This window comes from Astatotilapia calliptera, chromosome 14, assembly GCF_964374335.1.
Source record: "Astatotilapia calliptera chromosome 14, fAstCal68.1, whole genome shotgun sequence".
Classification (NCBI taxonomy): domain Eukaryota; kingdom Metazoa; phylum Chordata; class Actinopteri; order Cichliformes; family Cichlidae; genus Astatotilapia; species Astatotilapia calliptera.
The window spans coordinates 9,037,992-9,062,799 of record NC_137435.1 but is presented as its reverse complement, the minus strand read 5'-3'; the positions used below and the strand labels follow the sequence as shown (position 1 = coordinate 9,062,799).

Here is a 24,808-nt window from a genome sequence, read left to right as displayed (position 1 = left end):
ATTCCCATTTGTGCTTTAGTTGAAAAGTTGACTTTAGTAAATGTGTTTTTCTATTACATGATAGAATGTCATTCTAAAGCAGCAGGGTGCATATGCAAAGATTCAATACCTTGAATTTAGCATTTTGGTCATTCTGTCTTGCACTGAGCGTAACAAGCTGGGTAGTTACCAGCCAGTGATAACAGCTTGGTTGAAAACAGGAAAAAAATAGTAGTGGGCTCTCTAGTGTCTTTCAGTACAAACTTACCCTTAACAAAACAAGTTTGCACTCACTTAGTACTTACAGTAGCTAAATTATAGTAGCACAGTAGCCTTGAATTACACATGACTTTAGGTGTTAATACAATTTAGGGTGATTTATATAAAAACCCAACCTCTAGAATAGAGTAATGTGAAAACCAATGTACACGAAGGTTTGCGGGCATTCATTTAAGCCGAAACGCGTTGGTCAATTATTAAAGTTGTTCATCTTCCCTCAAGTGTTGCTGAAGTTCCTGCTTTGGGCATTCATTTAAGCACAACTTTCTTAAGGCCCCGTCACAGCATTTCAGTCGGGTTAAAGTCTGGACTTTCACTGGGCCATTGCAGCACCTTGATGGTTTTCTTTTTCCGCACTTCTGTTGTAGATTTGCTGCTGTGCTTGGGAGCATCGTCCTGTTCTATGACCCAGTTTTTAACCAAGCTTTAGCTGTCAAACAGATGGACTCACATTTGAATCTATAATATTTTGGTACACAGAGGAGTTCATTGTCCACTGAATAACTGCAAGGTGCCTGGGTCCTGCGGTTGAAAAACAAGCTCAAATCATAACCCCTTCACCAACATGCTGACAGTTGATATGAGATGTTTGTGCAAGCATGCTGTGTTTATTTTTTTGCCAAACATAGCACTGTCCATTATGGCCAAACATACTTACTTTGGTCTGGTCTGTCCAAGGACATTGTTCCAGAAGTCTTGTAGTTTTTTTTATATGCAACCTAGCCATGCTGCCATGTTTTGTTTTGTTTTGTTTGTTTGTTTGTTTGTTTTTTGGGGGGGAGAGAAGTTCAGAGAGAAGTGGCTTTCTTCGGGTGGTTTTTCAAAAAAAAAAAAAAAAACTACTTCAGTCTTTTTCTAATTGTTCTGACGTGAACAATAAGATTTAACATGTTATCTGAGGCCCTATGGCGCCTGAAATGAACTCTGACAGTTAATTCCTGTGGAAGCAGTATGGGGTGTACTTTCATACATTGGTTCTGAATTTTGGCTTCATGTTTATTCACTAAATAATGACATTGTAATATGTCATGTGTAGTAGTGTCTTGAAAGGGAAATTAGCTGTAGAGATCAAAACTGTCTGCTTATTTCTGCTGTAGAGTTGGTTATTTTTCAGTCCTGGAATTGTTGCTTCTTTAGTATAGAATGTTTAACTAAAGAAGCTGGAAAATAGTTTGTATTCAATCACTGGACATTTCTAGGAAACATCTTTGTTTGTTTTAATCATATAACGATAGGATATCCTAGGGTACCATGGTCTGACACCTTAGAATCTCTTTTGTGCCCTTTTGTTTCATTTTTCCTGGAAAAGAAGTTGTTACATTTTAACTCTCAGTTTACTTTGAGCCAAAGTTTTCAGCATGATTTATCACAAGCAGTAAAAATTCTAGCAAAAAGCAGCCCCATCCCAGTCCTGGATTACAACTGGCCACCACCTGACCTTGCAGCTGTATCAATGTCGTCTTCAAAGGAAAAGTCAAGCGTTACTGACAACATGGTACATGCTTTTGGCTTTTCCAGGTTTCCAAGTTTTCTCATCTGAAAATCATAGTTTCCTTTGAGAACATCTGGTCAATCAGCAATCAGATTTGCTGTGAGATTTCAGGCATTGGAAGTCATGTCCCCAGAAGACATGACTTCTTCCTCCAGAAGAACGTATACCTCTGCAATTACATTTTCTCCTAACTACTTGAAAATGCTTATGTTTTCCATATACTTAAAGACAGGCCTCCTGCAGTTCCCACAGTCTATTAACAAAGGAGACACAGCAGGCAGAGTCATGGGAAACGCAGAATCATTCTCACATTTTCTACCATTAGTGTATGTGTTTTCTTGGCAGACTCTCTGTGAAGTGTGGAAGGAAGTCCGTCTGATTGGGGGCTTGTTGGAATGTTGCATGTTGATCCCCTAAAGTAACTGAAGCCTCAAGTGTATGCTGCCCTGCTTTCAACCTCTCTGTTCGCCTCCAGCCCATCATCACTCACAGTTTTCTGTCTCCTCTGTGTGTTTAGGGAGGACATACAATGATCTGAACCAGTACCCGGTGTTTCCCTGGGTCCTCACCAACTATGACTCGGAGGAGCTGGACTTGACCTTGCCAGCGAACTTCAGAGACCTCTCAAAGGTACAGGGGCCTCTCGGCTGTTCACCTTAAAATGATGGAAAAAAGAGGGGCAAGAAGGGGCAGCTGGATCTAATGGCAGGGGATTTTCTTATTAGGAGTCAGATTGTAAAACAATATGGTATTTACTGGCAAAGGAATCATGTGCTGTCTCTGCACTGAAGTGGAAAATGCTGATTGTAGCATCATGAAATGCACTCCTCTACTTTATACAAGTTTACTCCCTTTTGTTGGGTGCTGCATTGTCTCCACACACAGTTTGTGCTGTGTGCTTTGGATATACCCTTAACATATCTCTGTGGTCTTGCACTAGAGAGGCTTTTACATGTTTTACTACCACAAGTCTAACTCGATGAACTCAGCAAGGCAACACTGAGTTCATCATGGGGCAATCATGGCTCAAGAGTTGGCAGTTCGTCTTGTAATCGGAAGGTTGCCTGTTCGAGCCCCGGCTCCGACAGTTTCGGTCGCTGTGTCCTTGGGCAAGACACTTCACCCGTTGCCTACTGGTGGTGGTCAGAGGGCCCGGCGGCGCCAGTGTCCGGCAGCCTCGCAGCTGTGGCTACAATGTAGCTTGCCATCACCAGTGTGTGAATGTGTGTGTGAATGGGTGGATGACTGAATGTGTAAAACGCTTTGGGATCCTTAGGGACTTAGTACAGCGCTATACAAATACAGGCCATTTACCATCATACACCCAGCATGATCAGCTCATGTTAAGTCATTATCATAAGATAAATTAGAAGTAGTTTTTTGAAATGCATATACAGCATCACAATATGGAAAATGTATACAAAATCAATATATACTGTAAGTTAAATCCAGACTGTCCTTCAACAAATTTGTAGAACAGTCTGCATAACACAAGAGTAAAATCATGACAACTTTATCCTTGGGGGGCTAAATAATGGATGTCTGCACAGTCTTCATACACTCAACACAAACTGTACGATTTCAAGGATATTTTCGTCTAAATTCTGCCATGCAGCAGTTCAAGTTTCTGCGAGTAATATACTTTTATTTTCAAGGTCGATGAACTGATAAGAGAATTCATCAGCACAGTGCCGCAGTGAAAGATGTTCTAAATATGGCTTGTCCAAAAAAGATCAAGCTGAGCAATAGTAAGAGCTCGGGTAACAGTGCCAAATCACAACAGCTATGATACAATGTCCTTAATGCCCTGCAACCCCGATAGATAAAGTTCAGTGTTATGTTTGCTCTGTCTTTGAATGAGGGGGGAAAAAGGCAGCAGAACTATGGCCTGGTTTATAGGTTTACCCCCTCCCCTTTCTGTCTCTCTTTCTTTCGCTCTCGCTCTCTCGCCCATGCACACTCCAGCTCACTGACCTGAAAACAGTCACATTCCTGTCTGAGCTCTCTCTCTCACTCACTTTATCGCTGCCTCGTTCCCCTCAAAGCACCAACCTAAGCAGCCTAAGAGCCTCATTTTGCCATCTCAGTTCTCAACAGTTTGTATCAATTTTCAGCATTTCAAAGCATCTGTTTTCTTGGTTTTGTGGTGAGAGAGATGGAGGACTTTGAAATAAAACTATGAAACAATCAGTCACAAGTTAAAGTATTGTTAATTTTAAAAAAGAAAGAAAGGTTTTACTCCTCTGGAGAACTAAACAGAAAACATTTTGGACAAACAGTTGTGTGTCTTGTCTTGTTGTTTTCTTTACCTGTGGGGTATCCAGGTGGGATGAAAAAGCCACAGAATGTGTATGCGTGTGTATAGAGATGTGTGTGTCGAGGGGAGTGATCAGGGCTGTGCCATGTGGAACCCTCCTGCCCCGGGGAGACAGTTATGTATTGTAATGTATTCTAGTGACATCCTCCCATGCTGTTTACAGGGCCGAGCTGCCTTCATTAGCATGAGTTCACAGCCTGTGTCTCCTGACAGTTGTCCTTGGAACCCCGGGGCTCTTACCTCCAAAAGTTCACATAAGCTGGTGTAGCAGAGAGGGACGACGGCCCCCACTCTTCTCCTCTCTGTTTCATCTGCCCTTTTTTGTTCATTTATGGATCAGTGGTAGTAGCAGTAGTCTCTGGAGACATTCATTGTATATTAGGTGGTGACTTTCTTCTGTGTTTAGCCAGGGATTTGTACATGTATCAGGAAACTGAGGCTGGATATCATTTCAAATTGTTTTATACAGTACCCATGTTTTGAGTACCATTAAGAATACATTACTAGTTCTTGAGGAATTCAGTCTTTTTCAGATTAATCTGAGTCAGATTTCTGGGTAAGTGTTTGGTAGGTGATGAGGCATCAGTCCTGTCACTGGGTCCAAGTCTCTTAACGAGTTGGCTGAGACTCTTGTCTTTTTGTTCTATATTGCTGCATCCCTTGTTTACTGCATATTCATAAATCCTAAAAAAAGGATTTATGAACTTGTTTAGCTTTTATTTTCAGTACTGTTGATGTGTACATACCTTTAAGCTGAGCTCTTCAAATCTCACCATGTACACTACAGCCTCTGGGCTCACATTGCCCCTGTTATATTGACCAATATTTTAACCCTGAAACAATGACTTGCTGTTGAGACAAGTAAAATTTTTGTGTAGAGATTTAATTAAGGATTGTGACTTTTTTAGTAGCAAATATTTTTCCCCACTATTAGTCTGTTTGATCTTCATTTACATCCAAAGTTATAGCAAGGGGGGCATTATTATTATTTTTGCTGTTTTAGAAATACCTCACACAGAATGTGTACATCTTTGCTGGCTAACTCTACCTCAGTGCTAACTTCTATGAGCCCAGTCACACAGGCTGAGGGACCAGTTAGCACACTCTGGCAACTGTGGATGATAAGAGAAAAATGTATTTCCTGACCAGCTGGTAAGCGGATGCTGGCTGTCCCCAGGTGAAATTGGTCGCAAATAAATTGCTGCACCAAAAACCTTACTGTGTTGCTAGCAAATTTGCAGACGTGTCTGCAAATTTTCACCAATTACTCATCTCCAATGCAAATTGTGGACAACCTCAGAAATCTAGTGATCAAATCAACAGCACGGAGAGTATGGTGCACTGTATAACGTACCTCATTGTGAGCAGTTTCACCAAAAGACTGCCAGCAACCACTCAACAAGCAGTCAGGGAATACACACTTTTCTAGCGATGTCTGATTGGTTGGCAACCGCCTGGCAATCTCTAGACCTGAGGTAACTAAGGCCTAGTTTCATTCAACCTTTGCTTTTCCACTGATAGCTGGATGCTATGACTAATGGTGACACCTAGGAGAATAAATATACTGGTGTTTTTATTGAAGGTGAAAAAAGACAGACAGTTTTTAAAGCTCACTGGTATCTAGGGATGGGTATCGTTTAGGTTTTATCCGATACAGGTGCCAAATCGGTACTTTTGAAACGGTGCCGGTGCTCAAACCGGTGCTTAAAGAATGGAGAACACAAAATTGGTCCAAAAACCTCTCATGTTCAGCTGGTTTTTTGTAAAAAGATAACAATGTTAGCCTTTTCTGCAGCTATGGGGCATATATGGTATCACTCTTGGCTGGAAGCAGTGCTTAAACAATGGAAAAAACATAAACTTTGTCCAAAAACCTCTTATGTTCAGCTGTTTCCCTCTTTTTCTTTGGTCATTTTAGCCTTTTTGGCCAGGGTGAAGGGAGTATCTGCCATCAAACAAGAAGACAGCCGCATGTAGCTATGATGATGTTTGCTAGTTCACCTTACATGCATTAATGTAATAACATGGTTAGCCTACTCAACGTAAATTACACACGAACAACATTAAGCTACTCACGCAGAGAAGAACGGCTGCTGCTGCCATCATCATCCGTCATCATTTCTGCTACACTGGCAGGGCTAGGGGCCAGGACTCTCCTCTTCGGGTTTTTGGGGGATGTTGCTAACTCCGGGTCCGATAACAGGCAACCCACCCGCAGTAGATGCGCTCGTGTGAGGTCTCGCAGCAAGCTATTAAATACGGCGCATTTCTGGGCTTTAAAAAAAAACGCTATGCGTCGCCAGGTGTTTCATCGGATTTGAGGTGTTACCTCCTTTGACAGTATCACAGTATCAGCTTAAAACACTTGTTGCAGGCTGCTGAGTTTGCATCTTTTGCTGTGAAGTACAGCCAGACTTTTGACCGCTTCGCCTTGGACATTTTTAATCTGTCGCTCTGCTCTAAAAGAACGTACGTACCTGGGCCCGCCTACTATCCTCGGAAACGTAAAATGATTGGCTAGAAGTGTATCACAGCTCAGGGGAAAAAAAGCACCGAAATAAAGCACCGAAATGTGCGCTGCTTTTCGGTCTGGTTACTACCGTTTATGTCAGAACCGGTGCCATCATGGCACCGGACACCGGTACCCATCCCTACTGGTATCTCAGAATTTGTCTGCTTTTGGTAACTGGAAGATCTGGAAAATAGTACATTTAGTTACACTTTGGACAGGCTCTCAGTCTATCACATGAAAAAAAAGAAAAAAAAAGAAAAGAAGAAGAAGCATGTTTTGCTTGTTTTTTATATTGAAGGCTGTCCCTGAACTTAGCAGATTATACCTCACATTACAGGTTGCAACAAAATGTTCTTTAAATAAAGTTTTTATTTTAACTTGTCTGTTTATTTTTGCCCTGTGGTTTAGTAAAATCAAGTCACCCAATGTAATATCACCTGTCACGTGAGAACTCAGGTTGCATCATTAACCCCTGGAGGGTCTTGGGTCGAGTTGTGGCTCTAAGCCCAATAGTGTATGCATTTTTCTAGGACCCTCCAGGGGTTAAGAAGACAAACTATCACATCATTACTCTTAGGTTAATACAATATAATTGCAGTACAATTAGGCAACATTAAGGCTTTGTAAATTGCTATTAGATTAGTATTCATAACCTCATAGGGACATTGCACAGTTTGGGAGGTTTTCTTTCTCACAGACGAGTCATACCTGAGACCTGTTTTCCAATTATGTGCAACTGTCACTTGATGGACAGTATTGTCTAAACTGCTCGACATCCGTACTGATCTACTTAATGAGAACCTCCCAAACCTGTACACACCTACATTTCCTGCATTCAGTTAGCTTCAAAGTTCTGCTGAATGCTGTGTCGATTTGCCTCGAGGCCAGAGTTATGCATATTTGGATGTCAGCTACATTCTCATGCAATGAAGTGTTTCATTAGATTCTAATGATTATTTTTTGACAAAGTGACAAGTAGATGATAGATGTATGGAAACTATCTTCCTCATAGCTGTTAAATGATGTGATGGAAATGTATTTAATTGCATAAGAAAGCAAAGGAAGCAGATGTTGCTCAACATGCTTCTTCTTCACACAGAAAAATTTATTACGTGTATCTTTTGAAAAACATTTTGACAGACATAACAAAAATGTGACACAAGCGCAGATTTTATTCAATTTAAATATATATTTCCACCTTAACAAATTCGGAAAAAAAACCCCTCATGGTCTTGAAAGAGCTATAATATATAGGAGGCTATTTTCTTCCTCTGTGTGCTCAGAATCTCTAACAGAAAAACTTCCAGTAACACAGACACAGCTTGGCTGCTGCAAAGCACTCCCTCCACACTTTTCTCTCTATAATGGAGGCTTCATCACTCACACTTCTGCTCCAGTCAGGCTGTTTGGAGCACATCTGCTTTATCTTGAGTTGGAGCAACTTGATTGCATTAGACTGGAGCTGCATGCAGCCCTGCCTCTGACGAGGCAAGCAAAAACGACTGTGACTTCCCCTGACAGAGCACCACAGCAACATACTGTAATGTAATTTCTTTTGAAATATAAAATGCAATATGCGTCTCTTTGGGAGGTAGCTTAGATATGACCAAACAAATGGAGACACTCTCTGCACACTCACTCACCAATGGCCACGTTCATTTCCTACATCTTTGGAGTGCAACACCACAAATGATCCTGATTAAATCTGAAGTTAAATCCAAGTTTGATCATACTTTGTTCAGCTGCATTTCCCTTGGTCAGGTGTTATAGAAGAAATGAAGTCAGATGGGAGAAAGTGTGGCGTTGTCTGAAGCTGTTGTTTTCATGGTCTTATATCTGTAATCAGTGTGATATGTAATGTAAGGAGAAGGTAAGAGGCTATTATTGTTTGTTGAACAGATGCAAGCAAAGCTTGATTTTTGCTTATCAACAGATGGTGAGTATGACAGGAATAAGCGACCAGTGAAATCCTTTGTATCTTTTCTTACATTACTGGAGACATTGTACATTATGTTGTACAGTTGTTTAAACAGAAAATCAACTTTTTATATTTCCATACATTATTCATTGGTGTATTTCATTCATTCTCCATAACCAGTTTAATTAAACTTCGATTTTTGGGACATAGTTTCAGTTATACATTTTGTCCTTTTGTTTTTTAAGGTTTTAAGGAAATTCTTTTTTTTTACCACAGATCAACCACATAGTTCATTATTCAGATGTATTCAATGTTAGAGGTAAACCTAAACAATCATACTTAGACATCTTTCAATAGACTAGTATGCCTTCTTAATACTGGAACAGGAAACCATGACACCAGGCATTGAGGTGTGTACTATAAGCCTGTAGCAACATGCCCATGCTAATGGGCAAGGCCTGTTGGTGCTCTTGGCAAAAAAAAACAAAAAAAAACAAAAGGCAGCGGGTGGGGGGGTGGGGGTAGCTGTTGTTCATATGCTAAAAATCGGTCATTTTAGCTCATGGCTAGGTGGTTGGTTGGCAATGTGATGCTATCATAAATTAGATGTTATTGTTGTGAGATAAAATGGATAGAATGATTTTTATAAGCAATTATAGATGTGCTAAAAACTGGTAATTTTACCCCATTGCTAGGTGGATACTTGGCAGCATGATATCTAATATAGATATGAATCTACAGGACCCAAGATGTACCTGTATGCAAAGTTTTGTTGTTCAAATTCATTTGGTCTAGGAAGCATTCACAGACAAATTAAAAAACACACAGAGATTTTATGTATTATAGCAAAAATTTGGACATGTACAGAATTTGGGGTAAACTGGAAGTGTCCTTATTTTTTATGCTTAAATTCCACTGGAACAACTGCATGGGAGCTTCATTGTGTCAGTCCTGCATGCTGTTGTAGCTGAGTGCATTATTTAGGCAAACATGTTATGGATGTAGTCTCTTTTTCAGGCTACCCAGAGTCATTTCAGTACAATGTGTGGACTTAAAGTCACCCTTCATTTTGTCACAAACTGGTTGCGCTCATAGCTTAAAATGAGAACTAATTAGACAAACGTTTCTTTCAATTAGTGTACAGATTTACTCTGTTAATAATCATCTAATTGTAGCTGCAGTTGGATTTGGTACAACCAGACATGTGCTCATGATTCTTTAAGATGGTGAATCATAATACTCTACAGTGTGGTGCTGATTTTGGAGTAATAAAGTGAGTTTATTAAGCATGAATACAAGATTTCAGTTTACAACCTCATCTTTACAAATAGGTGACCATTGCTTTTGTTACCCTAATATGCAGTCTACACACGGACCACTGTTCAACAACTATACTTTGAATTTATTTACCGAGTTTATTTACTTTTTTGCGTATTTGTCTTACATGTTTCAGATTATCGACTGGATTTTAACACTGAATAACGATACCATTGGATAAATGCAAAACGCACTTTTTAAAGATGATTTCACTGAAGGGAAAAAAGCTATCTAAAACTACCTGGCCCTATTTGAAGAAGCAATTACCCCCTTGTCCGTAAAAAAAAACCCATCATACCAGCAATCGAACAGGATGGTGGTTGTGTGATGTTCTGCAGATGCATTGCTCCTTCAGGAGATGGACAACTTGCTGTAACTGACGGAATGATGAGGAATTCTGCTCTCAAGTAGAAAATCCTGAAGAAGAATGCCTGGCCATCCATTTGTGTTCTGAAGCTCAATTGCATTTGAATTATGCAGCAGGACAATGATGCGAAACAGAACAGTCCACCTCTAAATGGCTCAAAAAGATCAAATATAAGATTCTGGAATGATCTCGTCAAAGTGTACACTTAAATCAGATTGAGATGCTTTGGCATTACATTAAATGGGCCATTTATGCTTGAAAACCCTCCAGTGTGACTGAATTTAAACAATTCTGGAAAGAAGAGTGGACCAAAATCCCTCCACAATGATGTGAAAGAATTTTTGCCAGTTATCACAAAAGCGTGATTGCAGTCCTTGCTGGCAAAGTTGGCAAACTGTTTTTAGGTTTAGGGGGCAAGTACTTTTTTTTACTTAGGGCCAGGTAGGTTTGGATAGTCTTTTTCCCTTAATAAATGAAATCATCACTTACAAGCTATATTTTGTATTTACTCAGGTCAAGAAGGGGGCAAAAAGTTTTCATGATAGTATGTTTACAACTTTATCATCATGTGAGACACGCCCAGTTTGGTATTTGTCAGCTTCATAGCTCATATTTTTGGTTTGTACTAGCTATATAACAACCTTGACTTGTGCAGTTTTGAACAATCACCCTTTAACAAATGTGTGAAAAACCCTTTTCTTCAGGGACCTGGGTCTTGTGGGTTTCCCATGTAGTGTGTTTGTTTAGTTATCCTCACATGTTTTCTGGAAAGTGAAATAAAAAGCACTTCTGCACTACATTACAAATGACATAGAAAATGCCTCATTCCATTTATGCTTGCACAGCTAAACACGTTGGAAGGTGTTTAGCTGTGGATTTTTTTTTTCTTTTAAATGAATGTAGAGCCACACAGAAGAATTAACAGGAAATACTTTGTCAATTAAGGCGTGTTTGGATCTCTTCCCTGCAATTTGGTGCTCCAGTTTCTGTTAGTTTAGGTAGAAGTCTTGGTAGCTGTGAATCACAGTACAGAGGCACTTTGAATGTACCCAAATTATAAATCTTAGTGTAGTTAATTGTTATAATCTTTCATCAAAATATGTCACCTATTCTCTCATTTCAACACATTTTAGTAAATTTTCCAGCTTTCTCTTTGGTACCATAATATTAAGCTGAGCAAGTAAGCCTTTTTATAAACTTACCACTATTGCCAGTTTGGCATTCCTCTTTATTCTCATTAGTACCTTCAGCTGTCTTTTCTTCACTTTTCTCCCCCTGTCACATGTATTTACCTGGATCTTTTATACAGCTCTAACCTGCATTAGTCACACTAGCAGTGCTTTTACAGAGTGTGAGACGTCTTGTGGCTTACACCCCAATCCAGCTGGGCCAAGACGTCACATGCAAGGCTATTATCACCCCATAAATCTGCGCAGATCTCAATAAACTTCTCTTTCAGTCTATTCAATTGTGCTAACACTGATGTGGACTGCCATTAGATTTTAAGAAAGGACTGAAAAAAGTAAAAAGAGACTGCATTTAGTTTTGACTTAGAGCTTCAGGAATGTGCAGTGCACCACACGCAGATACGATGGTAGTGAGCAAGAGAGTCTCCCATATTGAGATTTCATACTGACTGCACCCAGCTAAAACAATAACAGTGCAGTTTTTAATAACGTTAGAATAGACATAAGCCTCAAACTGCTTTTATTTTATTTCTTCTGACCTCTGAGCTGCAGCTTCCAGGTAGAAAAGCTGCCATTGATTACATTACCAGTCACCCTTCCCCCTGTGCAACTGATTCAGTGGTACTGAGTATATTAATATTGACTGCCAATATGCTTCTAAGGCTCTCATATTGGATGAGGTGATTGAAAAGGCAGAGAAAGCAATTTATTCACCACTAAATGTATGTTTAATGGGAGTAATTCTGTTGCCTTAAAACACATAAAAATGAAACAGCTGCCAAAGGGCTAAAACCCAGTGATGGTGTCAGTTTAATATTGAAGTTATTGCTAAGGCTGTGGTTAAAAAAAAACAAAAAACCCTCTAAGATTTTGCCCAACAGTGGAAATAATTGGATAGATGTAAAATATATATATAGCAGTGATTATTTATGGGGTCTAAATAATTAGGCAGCAGGTTTTTTTTTAAATGCAAAGCTGTGACGTTTCAATCATTTCTGCTTGTTTTTTGTGCGCATATTATGGGGAGTATTTTTAATAATGAGCAAACTTTTCTGCTAAAAATACTAGCCATACTGGGGGTTTTTTAAGATCATTTTTTTCCTCTGAAAAACTGATCTCAAGTTTCCTTCAGTTGATAATTTTAAGAGTGTGTATTGTACACTTTTAAAACCATGCCTGTGGCTTACCTCAATGTCTAAGCCTCCAGTAATATAACACAGTGTTGCATTATTAGATTTCACTGTATTTTCCTGGTACTAAAAACAGCTATGTGTTAAAGCACAAAGGATTGCTGACCCAGGTGGAGTTTTAAAGGGTGACCACCCCACACATGCACATAGCCCATAAAGGGCACATGCACAGAAATTGCGATTCAGTAGCTACTATTGTTATAGCAGTTTTTAACAATGTCCACATTGGTCTTTATCATGTGCTACTAAAATGCAGCATGCCTATGTAAGCAAATTCTCAGATCAAGTGACCAACAAATATAATATTTGATTACAGTGATTTACAATACAGGAAAACTTCATTTTCTGTGCCACCCAAATGTGTAAGTACTAGCATCAGAGTGGCCACCCCAATAAATATTAGCTCCCCCACTGTGTTAAAGCCAAGAATAGCAGTTCAGAGTAAAGTGCTTGCCATGATGGGTGTGTTGGGTGTAAATAAGGTCAGCTAGGGTTAATCCACATGGATTAGCCACAGCGTTTTAGTAGGAGACACACATATCTCTTCCCTCCATCCTTAACGCACCATCCTGCTAACCCCTGCCAACATGCCTATTTAAATTTTAGACAGAAGACAGTGCAACAGTTACTTTAAGGGTTCAGAAGAATAACAGGCTCTGACAGACAATTGCCAGAGTAAAGCTCCATGTCTGCCCTGAACTTTCCACCGCTTCCCACCCAGTATTACTACAAATGTCCCAACTGGTACCTTCCAATATTCTGCAGCTTTCTTTACATTAATTCTGTCCAGTTATTCTTCAGCTATTGCAACATTTAATTTACACATTTAATTTGTTCTTAATTTAAGTAAGAACAGAGAACTAATTGACATGAGATGCTTGAGATGTTCCTATGAGGATAAGTGAAGTAGGATTCATTACTTTAAAACTGCAAAAAATCCCATAAAAATAAAAAATGTTTGGACTATAATGTTACTCTCACTATTTTGATATCATAGGTAAGCAAATCATCCATATCCCCATGCAGGAATTAGTGTGCTTCACATGTTGTTTTCCCATGCACTATAGTTTTTACAAACTGCAATGATGAGCCAAATAGTGAGGGCTACAAAGTTAAGAAAGTGCCTTTTAGGAATGTACAAAAATATGAATTTTCTATGCTTTTTTTCCAGACTTATACAGCATTGTTGTTTTCTATAACCTTTGCATGGCCACCATAGATTTGCTTGTACATAAAAATTTAATTTAGATTGGAGATGACTCATGAGACGTGCTGTAATATTTAGAAATTATGCATGCAAAACAACACAGGACTGACTAGTCTTGTTGCCCCGGATCAAGTGGAACTCATGTTTAGTTTTTTTTATTTCACAGAGAAGATAGTTTTCTTTTGAAAAAACATGAGATCTAAGTTGACACTGTATAATGGGAATGATGAGTTCATGATTTTTGTGTCTGTCTCTGATATACGGACCCATAACTTTCTGTTATGTGAAATAACCATAAGCCAAATTCAAAATGTCTCCTTAGATCTTATGGAGATTTTTTTATAGTTAAGTGTTGCAGAAAATGCCAAAAGCTGTTATTTCCAGCTCTTTAGCAGGCCAAGCAGGTGGTTACAAGTCAGGCTAATAAACGTGGTTGTGATGAGAATGTGGTAACAACAAAGCAATATCAAATACTCATGCAGGTATACAGTAACGAATAACATATAAATACAGAATATTTATGTTAGAATAAAATGACTTAATTTTTTTTTAAATCTTTCATTTTATTTACGAATATTCTTAAAATTCTGCAGCACAGTCCTCACTGAAACAAATAGTCACTGAAATTTCTGTATTTTTTTTTCTTAAATGCAAACCTAGCCCAGTTTAAAAACAGCAAGCACCAGTAACTACAACATAGCCTTGCTTAAACTTCAATTTGAGTGCTTATAGTTATAACAGTAGAATTGTTATTATCATGAATACTGGTAGTACTGATTTTTTTCTTTTATTCAGTTTTGAATTTGAATAATAAGCTATTTGCAGCTTTTGTCTATTTTGACTGTGCTTGGTGAATATTTTGAACAAGAAGATAATGAATGACTAAGTTGTCTCACAGCATACTAAATTCTGCAGAGACACTGAACCTGTACATTTGACCCTTAAGGATATACGGAGGTTCATTACTGAGATTTATGCCACTATGACAGCTTCATGTCCTACATACAATATGTCTGGTTATTTCAACTCTATACTGTAGTTGTTGTTGTATTCATAGAAAAACAGGATTTTATTTGGCTCTCTTTACTTTGATATATTCATTGATTGAATATCATTTGTTAAAAAAAAGCTTTTGCATTGTCTTCTATTTGTAAAATAACCAGAAATGTCAGAAACTCTTAAGAAGGAAGGCATCAACAAAAGACATGATGACACATTTATCTTTACATCATGTGACATCCTACTTGTTCACAGTAGGGAAAGAAACAAAGAGAAAAAAACCCCCACAAACTTTTAAATTCAGTGCACTGGACAAATAATCCTCAACACACTTTAAGACTTTAGGGTCAATTAAAATTTATAAAAGGACCAACTCTAAGGTTTGTTTGCCTTACAAAACATGAGACTTGCAGACATGTAAGTACACCATTGTTCAATTCTAAGATTTTATATATCAATACATAATAAAAATATTTGTTTTTTCTTGGTTCTTAAAATTTAGGTAAATACAACCTCAGATCAAAAACAACACATGAAATATTACCCATTGTCACTCATTAACAAAAACTAAGCCAAAGTGCATAACTGCAGGAGAAAATATGAGAAACCAAGTAAACCCTTGCTGCTTCACTAGCATCCCAAGCATACAATCAAATTTACAACAGAATGGGAGGAAAAAAGTGAAATCAATCAAGCAGATGAACCTGATTGAAATGCTGTGGGACTTTAAGGGAGTCGTGCATGAACAAATGCCTGCAAACTTCAATTAACTTTATATCGTGAAGAAAGGGTGAGCCAAGATTCCTCCACTGTGATACAAGAGACTTATAAAGCAACACAGAAAATTAATGGGGGGCACTGGATTTGGCTTTGTTTTTTGTTAAGTAAGAAACAACACAGTGTGAAATATCGTGTTTTTGTTAATCTGAGATTGTATTGAAATCATTTTAGAACCCGGTAAAGCCAGATTTGTTTTCCCCTGATAGTGTAAAAACCTTACAGCTGAAAGACGGTGAACCAACTTTTTCACATGACTGTACAAAGCATATGTAGTACATCTTTATAAAGGCTTTTAAGTGGAAACGGAATACAAGAAAATCGATAATTGCCACAACTAAGCCTGTTTTGTCCTCATTTCCTTTTCAGCCTATTGGTGCCCTGAACCCAAAGCGTGCAGCATTCTTCACTGAACGTTATGAGTCATGGGAAGATGACCAGACACCACCTTGTCATTACAACACCCACTACTCCACAGCTGCCACCACCCTGCACTGGCTTGTCAGAATTGTGAGTAAAACCTCTCCTGCAGCTACCCTCCCTCTTATTATTGTACTATGTGCAAAATCCCCGAATTAGTCAAGTATGTGAATAGGAATGAAGTCAAACCCAGACCTCAGAGAGTTTTTCATTTTTTGTCTGCATTAGTTGATTGTCACTTGTCAGACTTGATGATGCTGTTTCTTTGAGGTCTGTTGGCTTCTGCACAGGAAGCAGCTCGACATCTCAATTTGATTGGGCCTGAGTTAGACCAATGGCGCTCAGAAAACACATTTCACAGGCCAGTAAACCAGCATATGTGAACTAAATAAAGAGTGGCTGGGTAATGATTTACAGAGGCTGCTGTGACAGGTTTATGTGTTTCAGGCAACCCAGTGAGCGCTGGAGACATGTCCATCAAGGTTACTGAGCACTGTCCTCATTTACTCTAGAAGAGGAGGAGGAAGAACATGTACTTCCAGTCTGTTCCCAACAAAAAAGGCTCTTCTAACCTCCAACACTTCTTTGAGTTGCTGCACATGTGATTTTAAAAAATCTTACTAATTTGAAGGCGCTTTATGAGGAATTTGTACTGTATTTCTCCCCCTCCCCTCGTCATTAGTAGAAAGAGGCCGATGAACTGAGGGAGCTCCCTTGACAGCAGTTAGATTGGCCTCACTGGGTTTGTTCTCACAATCTCTTTCTTCCTCTGGTGAGTGATCCTTCCGCTCCAACCGGCAATGGTTGCCATCTCAGTCTAAGAAAACCAAATTTGAGCCAATTATCATTATGGCTTACTGTACTCAGGAAGAGCACTAATTAATTTTCCCTCAGGCTTGGATACAATGAAAGAAGGATCTCTGCTACAGAAAAAATAACAATGAATAATACAGAAAATTCAGGCTATTCCCGTGCATTTAAAATTTAATCCTCAAGGTTGAAAAAATATTTTAAATTCTCAGATTTTGACAGGTGCAATCAAATTAGATGTCAAGAGGGTGAGAAAATAATGATCAGGACTTTAAATCTGGGTTGAGATATTTGACTTTTGTGATGAATACATGTCTTTCCTTATAGGAGCCCTTCACCATGTTCTTCCTCAGTGCAAACAACAACAAATTCGATCACCCCGACCGCACGTTTTCAGGCATTTCCCGATCCTGGAGAAACTGTCAGAGGGACACCTCAGATGTAAAGGTGAGAATCACAACAAAGGATATACTAAAACATCTGTATCTATAAATACAATTGATATACATTTGATTCCTTGCTAGTTTCCTTTTTAAAGCTTGTGTTGTGGACTTGTGGGTCTTCGAAAGGCAATTCTTACAGCAAAGATGGTTGAAAAGAATTTATTGCACAAGTCAATGCAAAATTATAGTAATATAGCATACATCTATATATTTTGCAAAATACCAAACCAAGCCTTTTTTTCATATGCTCTCCTCCTTTTTGTGCCTCAAAACCACTGCAAAAATATATACCATCAATTATAAATGCCTCTTCCAAACAGTGAATCTCAAAGAGCTGTAGTGCACGGGAATACCCTATGCACATTTGATTTATCTCATGCAGAGAGCAAACTATCTCAGAGGTAGAGCAATCCTGCTTTTGAACAAAGTCTGCATCTGAGAGAAAAACAAAACCATCTCTCCGCAAATCCACAGAGCAGTCATCGAAAACGCTGAACCCTGCTGATTTGTCTCCGTTTTGCCCACTGCATAACACGCAGCAGGGATACACACTGACCTCAAAGTGTCATATATTTCCAGCACACCCTGCATCGGGTAGTGTTGCCGCAGGCAATTAATAAAGCATTAATGACAAAAGCTATTTAAAATGTAGTCTTTTATGTACAGACAGAGCTTTTACTTGCCAGAATGTGGGGGAGAGCAGCTAGCAATCCATGTGAGGCAGAGGTAGAAAGCTGCAAACCAGTGAACAACTGAATAGTCAAACGCCACCCTGTTAACAAATACAGTCTACTTTCAACTACTTGTATGTCTGCATGCATTTCTTTTTACACACATAGCATTGCCAGTGATCTATTAGGAGAGCTGCTGGACTGTGCGTGAAACTACAGGATTGCTACCAGTATTTCATAATGCATTAGTAGAAGGAAAATATTGTGCAAGAGCTTGTATGAATTAGTCATAGTGCAACATGATAAACTATCAGGAAATTTAACGTTATTATTTGCTGTAATCTTTTAAAAAACGATTTAGCTTCCAAACTATTGAAATTGTCTTTTTAAATGTGTAATTTTGGTCCGCATACCTGTGTTAACAACATTGCTCAGCATAGTCCTTCTTTTGAAAAGGATAGGCTGTTTGTCTGGCAGTCACAGAAACAGGTCTCCATGCATGCCAGACAGACACAAAAATGCCATTCCCAGACCCAGCAGAGAGTACAGGGTTAAGGTCATTTCAGCCCAGTACACCAAGCCGGCCCACTGAGCCTCTAATTTAAAGGGAGCTTGTTTTTTACCAGGGTCTCTCCTTCATTAACCCCAACCTCCTCCAGCAGTAATGACAACAAGACCAAGGCAGTCTGAACCCCTGATGGGGATGACCTCCTAAAAGAGCAAGTCAAATGGAAACAACCCTTCACCGACCAAGCCCTCACCTCCCTGACCACCCCATCATTAATGTTAATGTGCATCCATACTTCTCATTTATTTCGGTGTGCACTGATGTAGTTATGTTTAGCTGGCACAGCCACCTATGGGCAAAGACGAGGAGATTTTTCTTGGAGGTATTGGACACAAATCTACACGTTCGTCTTCATGCACACAGAGAGAACTGCCACCATGTTGTCTGAAAGAATCCAGCAGCACTCCGTTGGTGACAGATTTTGACGAACATGTCATTAAGGTGACACAGTGTAAAGCAACGGAGGCTTGTGTGATTGACTTGTTAGCCCATTACAATGCTGTTGCAGAATTAATGGCTGCCATGGGAGGGTGGCTTGAAAACGGAGCTGGCAGTTTTAACAGCTTGGTGGTGAGTTACGGCAGGAAGTTTACAAATGAAAAAGAGGAGGGAAAGTGTGGCTGTGTGTATGTGAGAGACAGGAGGAAGCAGAGAGGAATGGCTACTTTACTCCCTTCCCTGTCGTGTGCAGAGGGTGAAATGTGACCAACAGCAGACCAGCAGGGTTATTGGCCTGTACCATGTCATGCTAACTCGTTCTCTCAAAACCCAGTGATTTATGGCTGCCTGAAAGCCCAGCACGTTATGTATCCCATAGGCAATATAAAACTCCATAGGACCACTGAATCTGACAAACACTGCATTCATAAAACAAGCCAAATACAAAGAGTTAAGGTACTTGTACCCTGCTTTATTTTCTCACGCTAAAAGGTAGACATTAACTTGTCTTTTGTACATGTCTTTAATGAGGACAGAGTGGAGGATCTACATTCCTTGTGTGCATATGCCTGGCTGTGCAAATGCTTGACTCACTTAGCCATTTAGAGTGATCAGAACTGGGTCACAGTGGGAACTGCAAAATACCAATTTACTTTTAAGTCAGCATTTATTTATTTATTTTTTTTGCGTATGCAGTACTTTATGGATTGTTTGCCACAGGTCATTATTTAATCTAATAATGCTATAACTATGTCATCAATAAATAATAAAAAGAAAAGCTTTTTACAAGCTGATATTTTTGTGACTTTCCAAGACAGTCTTTGCAGCATTTCTATGCCTTTTTTTGTTATGTATGGTGGCTCAAGTAAGGTCTCTTTCATTTATAAATATATAAAAGGCTGACTGGCATAAAAACTCTATCCCAATACACATAATGTGCTTTGGGTAATAGTCAGAAGTAAAGTATACATGACTCACTTCAATTCAATTAATCTTTATTCATATAGTGCCCATTCAGTCAATTCCAGGTGCTTTATACTGCAAGGTGAATACTCTGCAGTACTCTAGAGAAAACCTCCTTTGACCAAGGACTTTGCGGTGGTGGAAAGGAAGAACTTGCTTTTTACAGGAAGAAAGCTCTGGCAGAACCAGGCTCAGGGTGGGGAAGCCATCTGCTGCAACTGGTGAGTGAGATGAAAGAGAGAAGAAAAAAAGAGAAAATAGGGAGATGGAGTAAATCTGATTAAGACTTCTTTGAACAGCCTTATAGGAATGGGGTCTAATAGACATGCTGATGGTTTGGAGGAAGAAATTATTGAAGATGAAAGACCAATAGGAGATACAGAGTTTAAGTAAATAGCTACAGTTGTAGTTGTCATACTTAATACTACATAGGTGGGACAACTGTGAATACTTTCCCTAACTACTGAAATTCTATTTGTGAAGTCGTTACTGGTTAAAATTAGTGTGTAGAGTGTTTGTCAGCCTGGCCATACTGAGAAAAAGAAACCTGGTGTTGTTCCTGTTTTCCTCTATAAGTAAGGAGTAGTAAGATGTCTTAGCTTTACAAATGGCTTTTTTTCATTGAGAAACAAAATATTTTTCCAGACCAAGCGAAGATCTTCTCGTGCGCTTTTGTGAGTTATGATAGAGTCTCTGATTTCTCTGATTTGTTGCTTTCTTTTTCAGAAGAGCTATGATATCCACTAAGAATGTAACACTATTAGTGACATAATTGATCTCTGAGGGAGTAAGGCTTAGATGGCTGCCCTGCATCGTCTTGCCACATGGCATTGGAGAACAAATGACAGAAGCACTTACAGCATTTCAGAAAGAAATCTAGTGTATTGAATTTATTTTCCAGTGCTCTGTAGTCCATTATCAGGGCTGTACTTAACTTTGTTAGCTTATAGCACTGGTGCTATAAAGGTTGCCAGTATTGTAGCACAAGCATGAAATGTAAAATTCATATTATCCATTCTAAATATCTTGTTTCCCGCAACAAGGATTTGTCTGATTTACTCGTTTTCACTGCTTCTGAGTAGTGCTGACAAAATTAAAGTTTGCATCGTAATTCAGCCACAGAAAGTTTTTTACGTCTGAGAAGAAAGGAAAGGTTAATAAGTACAACTACTTGTAAACTTTTCCTTTCTCCTCAGACGTACCTTCAGTTGGTCCAGGTTATGTGTTTGTTTCATCCTGATGTGCTTGTTTCCTCCATTTTCTTTGAAAGGTTTAAAATGTTGCTCCATTTTTTTTTAGCGTGAAAATACCATCTACTAGTGGAGTGGTGGCAAACACAATGGAATTGTGAGAATTGTTGTAGATTTTAAGGCTAATTAAATAGATATGATAACAGTTATTTGTAAAAATCAACTCGTAGTTGTTACAGACTGATGGCAGCAAGTAGTGCTATGTGTACTTACTGTGTTAAAAATGAAGAAACATCACTAGGATATTCTACACATGAGAAATCCTTTAGGAATAGTCTTGTCTAGAACCTCTGGTAAATATTTGCCCTCTTTCTCCATGTGTAGAATCACACCAGGCTATACATAGGGGCCTCCTTTACCAGGCTGAATTCCCCTCCACTGCAAGGTCCTGACCCCATCACAAGAACCCAAAGACCAAGGAAAAAAACCCAACTCCGTTCCCGTTTCATTTAACACACCTAACACCTTTGCCTGGAATAACTGGACTAGCACCTCTCACCGCCTTCTCGTGGCCTGCTGTTTAGTTTGTTTGTGTTACCTTTCCCCTTGAATTCTCACTTCATCGCAGTGGGATACAGAGCTTTTTTTTTTCCTCTGTTTTTTATGGCTCGGTCCTTACATATGTGATTTCCTGCACATGGCTGGATTTTTCAGTGATTATACAGTGTAGAGTATGTATTAAGCATTATTGCCCTACCAGTCAGCTGTAAAAAAGGAAATGTCTCTCTTCCTCAGGAACTGATTCCTGAGTTCTACTACCTCCCGGAGATGTTTGTCAACAGCAATGGCTACCATCTGGGAATGAGAGAAGACAGAACCATGATTTGTGATGTGGACCTGCCAGCCTGGGCCAAGAAACCTGAAGACTTTGTTAGGATAAACAGGATGGTAAGGTTTAGTCATGTCAAATACAACATTTTATAATTATAACTATAATTATATTGACCACAGTTATCCATACATACACCTCTGCATCCTCCACGTTGTATCCAGTGTCTGTTAATATAAAGAATATACTTTCCGTTTACATCTTGTAATGAAATTAGGAGTTATTGCCTTTATTAATTTATGTGTGTGTGTGTGTGTGTATGTATGTATATATATATATATATGTATATATATATATATATATATATATATATATAGATATAGATATATATAGAGAGAGAGAGCAGCTGGATAGCGTAGTGGTTAGACTACACGCCTTTGGAACAGAGGATCGCAAGTTCGATTCCTGCCTGGGGCGTCTGTATCCAGTAAGGGTCCCCTATGCTAAGCAAGCCTACCGCAGACATGAGCGAGACAGATAAATATGAAGGCATGCCGGCTCGGACGTCGCCCAGATCAACAAGGTCCGCGTCAGGTGTTGAGGCACCCTGACGAAAAGTGGGCTACTGGAACAAGAAGGCATCGGTGGGCAAGAGACGAAAACAGGGCGTTGTTGGAATGCTACTACGCAAGTAACCCCGGCGGAAGGGGCTACATGAATAGGATGAGGGACCTATGGATTCTTCGATACCCAACATCCACAATGACGGCGAAACAACTAGTAGCTCAGTGTTCCAACATTCGAAAGAAGGGACTGCTCTCACAGCTAGAGATTGACGAGGTACAACACAAATGCTACGGCAAGGAGGAGTCAGGACGCCAGGTCAGGGGGGAGATATCATCACCCCCACCCGAGATTGGGTACATAGCCCCAAGTGCGATAGGAGAAGGATCGTTGAGTGCGAGAGGAACTGACCTGAAAAATAGGATCATGGCCAAGCTTGAAACCTGGATCCCCCGTAGCCGGTTACCAAGATTACGTGAAGTACCCTCAGAAGGTCTGCTAGATGATGTTAATGCAGCACTACGGGCAATACCTACAACCACGATTACCGACACTAACAAGCTGATCTACAATACGGCAGCAGTGATCAGTGAGATGCTTGGCTACAAGTTGAACAGCAACAAGGGGCAGTACCCTCCATGGAGAAGGAGGCTAGAGGGCAAGATCAAAGTAGCACGGAGGGAGGTTAGCCAACTAACGGAGTTGCAGAAAGGTGCAACAAAGAAGGTGCATAAGAAATACAGCAAGCTGTCCATACCTGAGGCCTTGGAAACTGCCAAGCAAAGACTCACAGCCTTGGCCAGCCGCTTGAGGAGGTACACCAGAGAGATAGAAGGCAGGAGAATAAACCAGCTGTTCTCCACAGAACCAGCAAAGGTGTACTCTGAGTGGCAAGGGAACAATAAGAGAACAGCACCACCAAGGCTGGAGACGGAGCAATACTGGAAGAGCATATGGGAGAAGGATGCAACCCATAATGGCAATGCTCAGTGGCTAGAGGATCTGAGGGCAGACCACAGCGACCTCCCTGAACAGGGTCCAGTAACCATCATAGTGGCAGATATCCAAGAAAGGGTCTCCAGTATGAAGAGTTGAACAGCACCAGGGCCCGACATGGTTCACGCCTACTGGCTGAAGAAGCTGACTGCACTCCACGAGCGTCTGGCAGCACAAATGAACCAGCTGCTAGTTAACGAGAGACACCCGGAATGGCTAACTGAAGGCCGGACGGTCCTGATCCCCAAGGACCCCAAGAAGGGACCGGTCCCCTCCAACTACCGACCAATAACCTGCCTCAGTACTACATGGAAGCTCCTGTCAGGCATCATATCGGCTAAGATGAACAGGCACATGGGTCAATACATGAGCGGGACACAGAAAGGAATTGGCAAGAATACCAGAGGCGCAAAACACCAGCTACTGGTAGACAGAACAATCAGCCGAGACTGCAAGACCAGACTGACCAACCTGTGCACTGCCTGGATTGATTACAAGAAGGCCTATGACTCAATGCCCCACAGCTGGGTACTGGAATGCCTAGAATTGTACAAGATCAATGGGACCCTAAGAGCCTTCATCAGGAACTCAATGGGGATGTGGCGTACAACACTAGAGGCCAACTCCAAGCCCATAGCACAAGTCACCATCAAGTGTGGGATCTACCAAGGAGATGCTCTGTCCCCACTGCTATATATATATATATATATATATATATATATATATATATATATATATATATCTGGATCCTCATTAGCATTTACTAATGTAAAAGTTGCTCTTTTTTAAAAAAACAATTGATACATGAACATCTATAAACATGTTTTGTAAAACAGGAAATATAATAAATCAGGAAAGATATTATATTCATTCAGTACAGCAGTGTACAGTTAATAACTACTCAGTCTTTGATAGACAGCATAGATTAATCAATAGCAGTTTGGTCAGGGAATCCCGAAGAAAGGAAAAAAAATTCAGCCTCGACTCTTCCACCAACTAGAATTCTTGCATGCATATATTCATAGAACCAGCTTTGTGTTATAATTATTGTTTTATTTATAATATTGACCAATTTTATAAAGACTATTTACATATTTATCCATCATTCTGAAACAAATGGCGCATGTAACATTTCTCCTTGTAATGTTTCTGCTTCCTCACAAAATCAAATCAATCAATTTCCCACTCTTCCTTTTAACCTTCCCATGCATCTGCCTCCTTGTCTTATTCATGGCTCATCTTATAAAGCCCATCACTCAATACTAACATTGTACAATCTGACCCCAGTGGTGTCTCCAAAAGATGAGGTTGAGGGCAAGTTTGTCCTATAGTGTTACCTTCTGTAAAGCCAGGGCTCATCACTTTAGCAGTGTGC

At 39.7% G+C, this 24,808-nt stretch overlaps 1 protein-coding gene across 1 annotated transcript in view; it reads left to right on the top strand.

The window, feature by feature from the left end:
* Positions 1–24,808, top strand: part of nbeab (neurobeachin b) — a 214,782-nt gene that overhangs the window by 173,492 nt on the left and 16,482 nt on the right. Inside the window, exons 44-47 of the mRNA XM_026191618.2 lie at positions 2,268–2,380; positions 15,911–16,051; positions 17,099–17,218; positions 21,840–21,992. Coding sequence (XP_026047403.2) covers positions 2,268–2,380; positions 15,911–16,051; positions 17,099–17,218; positions 21,840–21,992 — 527 coding nt within the window. The remainder of the gene's footprint in view (positions 1–2,267; positions 2,381–15,910; positions 16,052–17,098; positions 17,219–21,839; positions 21,993–24,808) is intronic.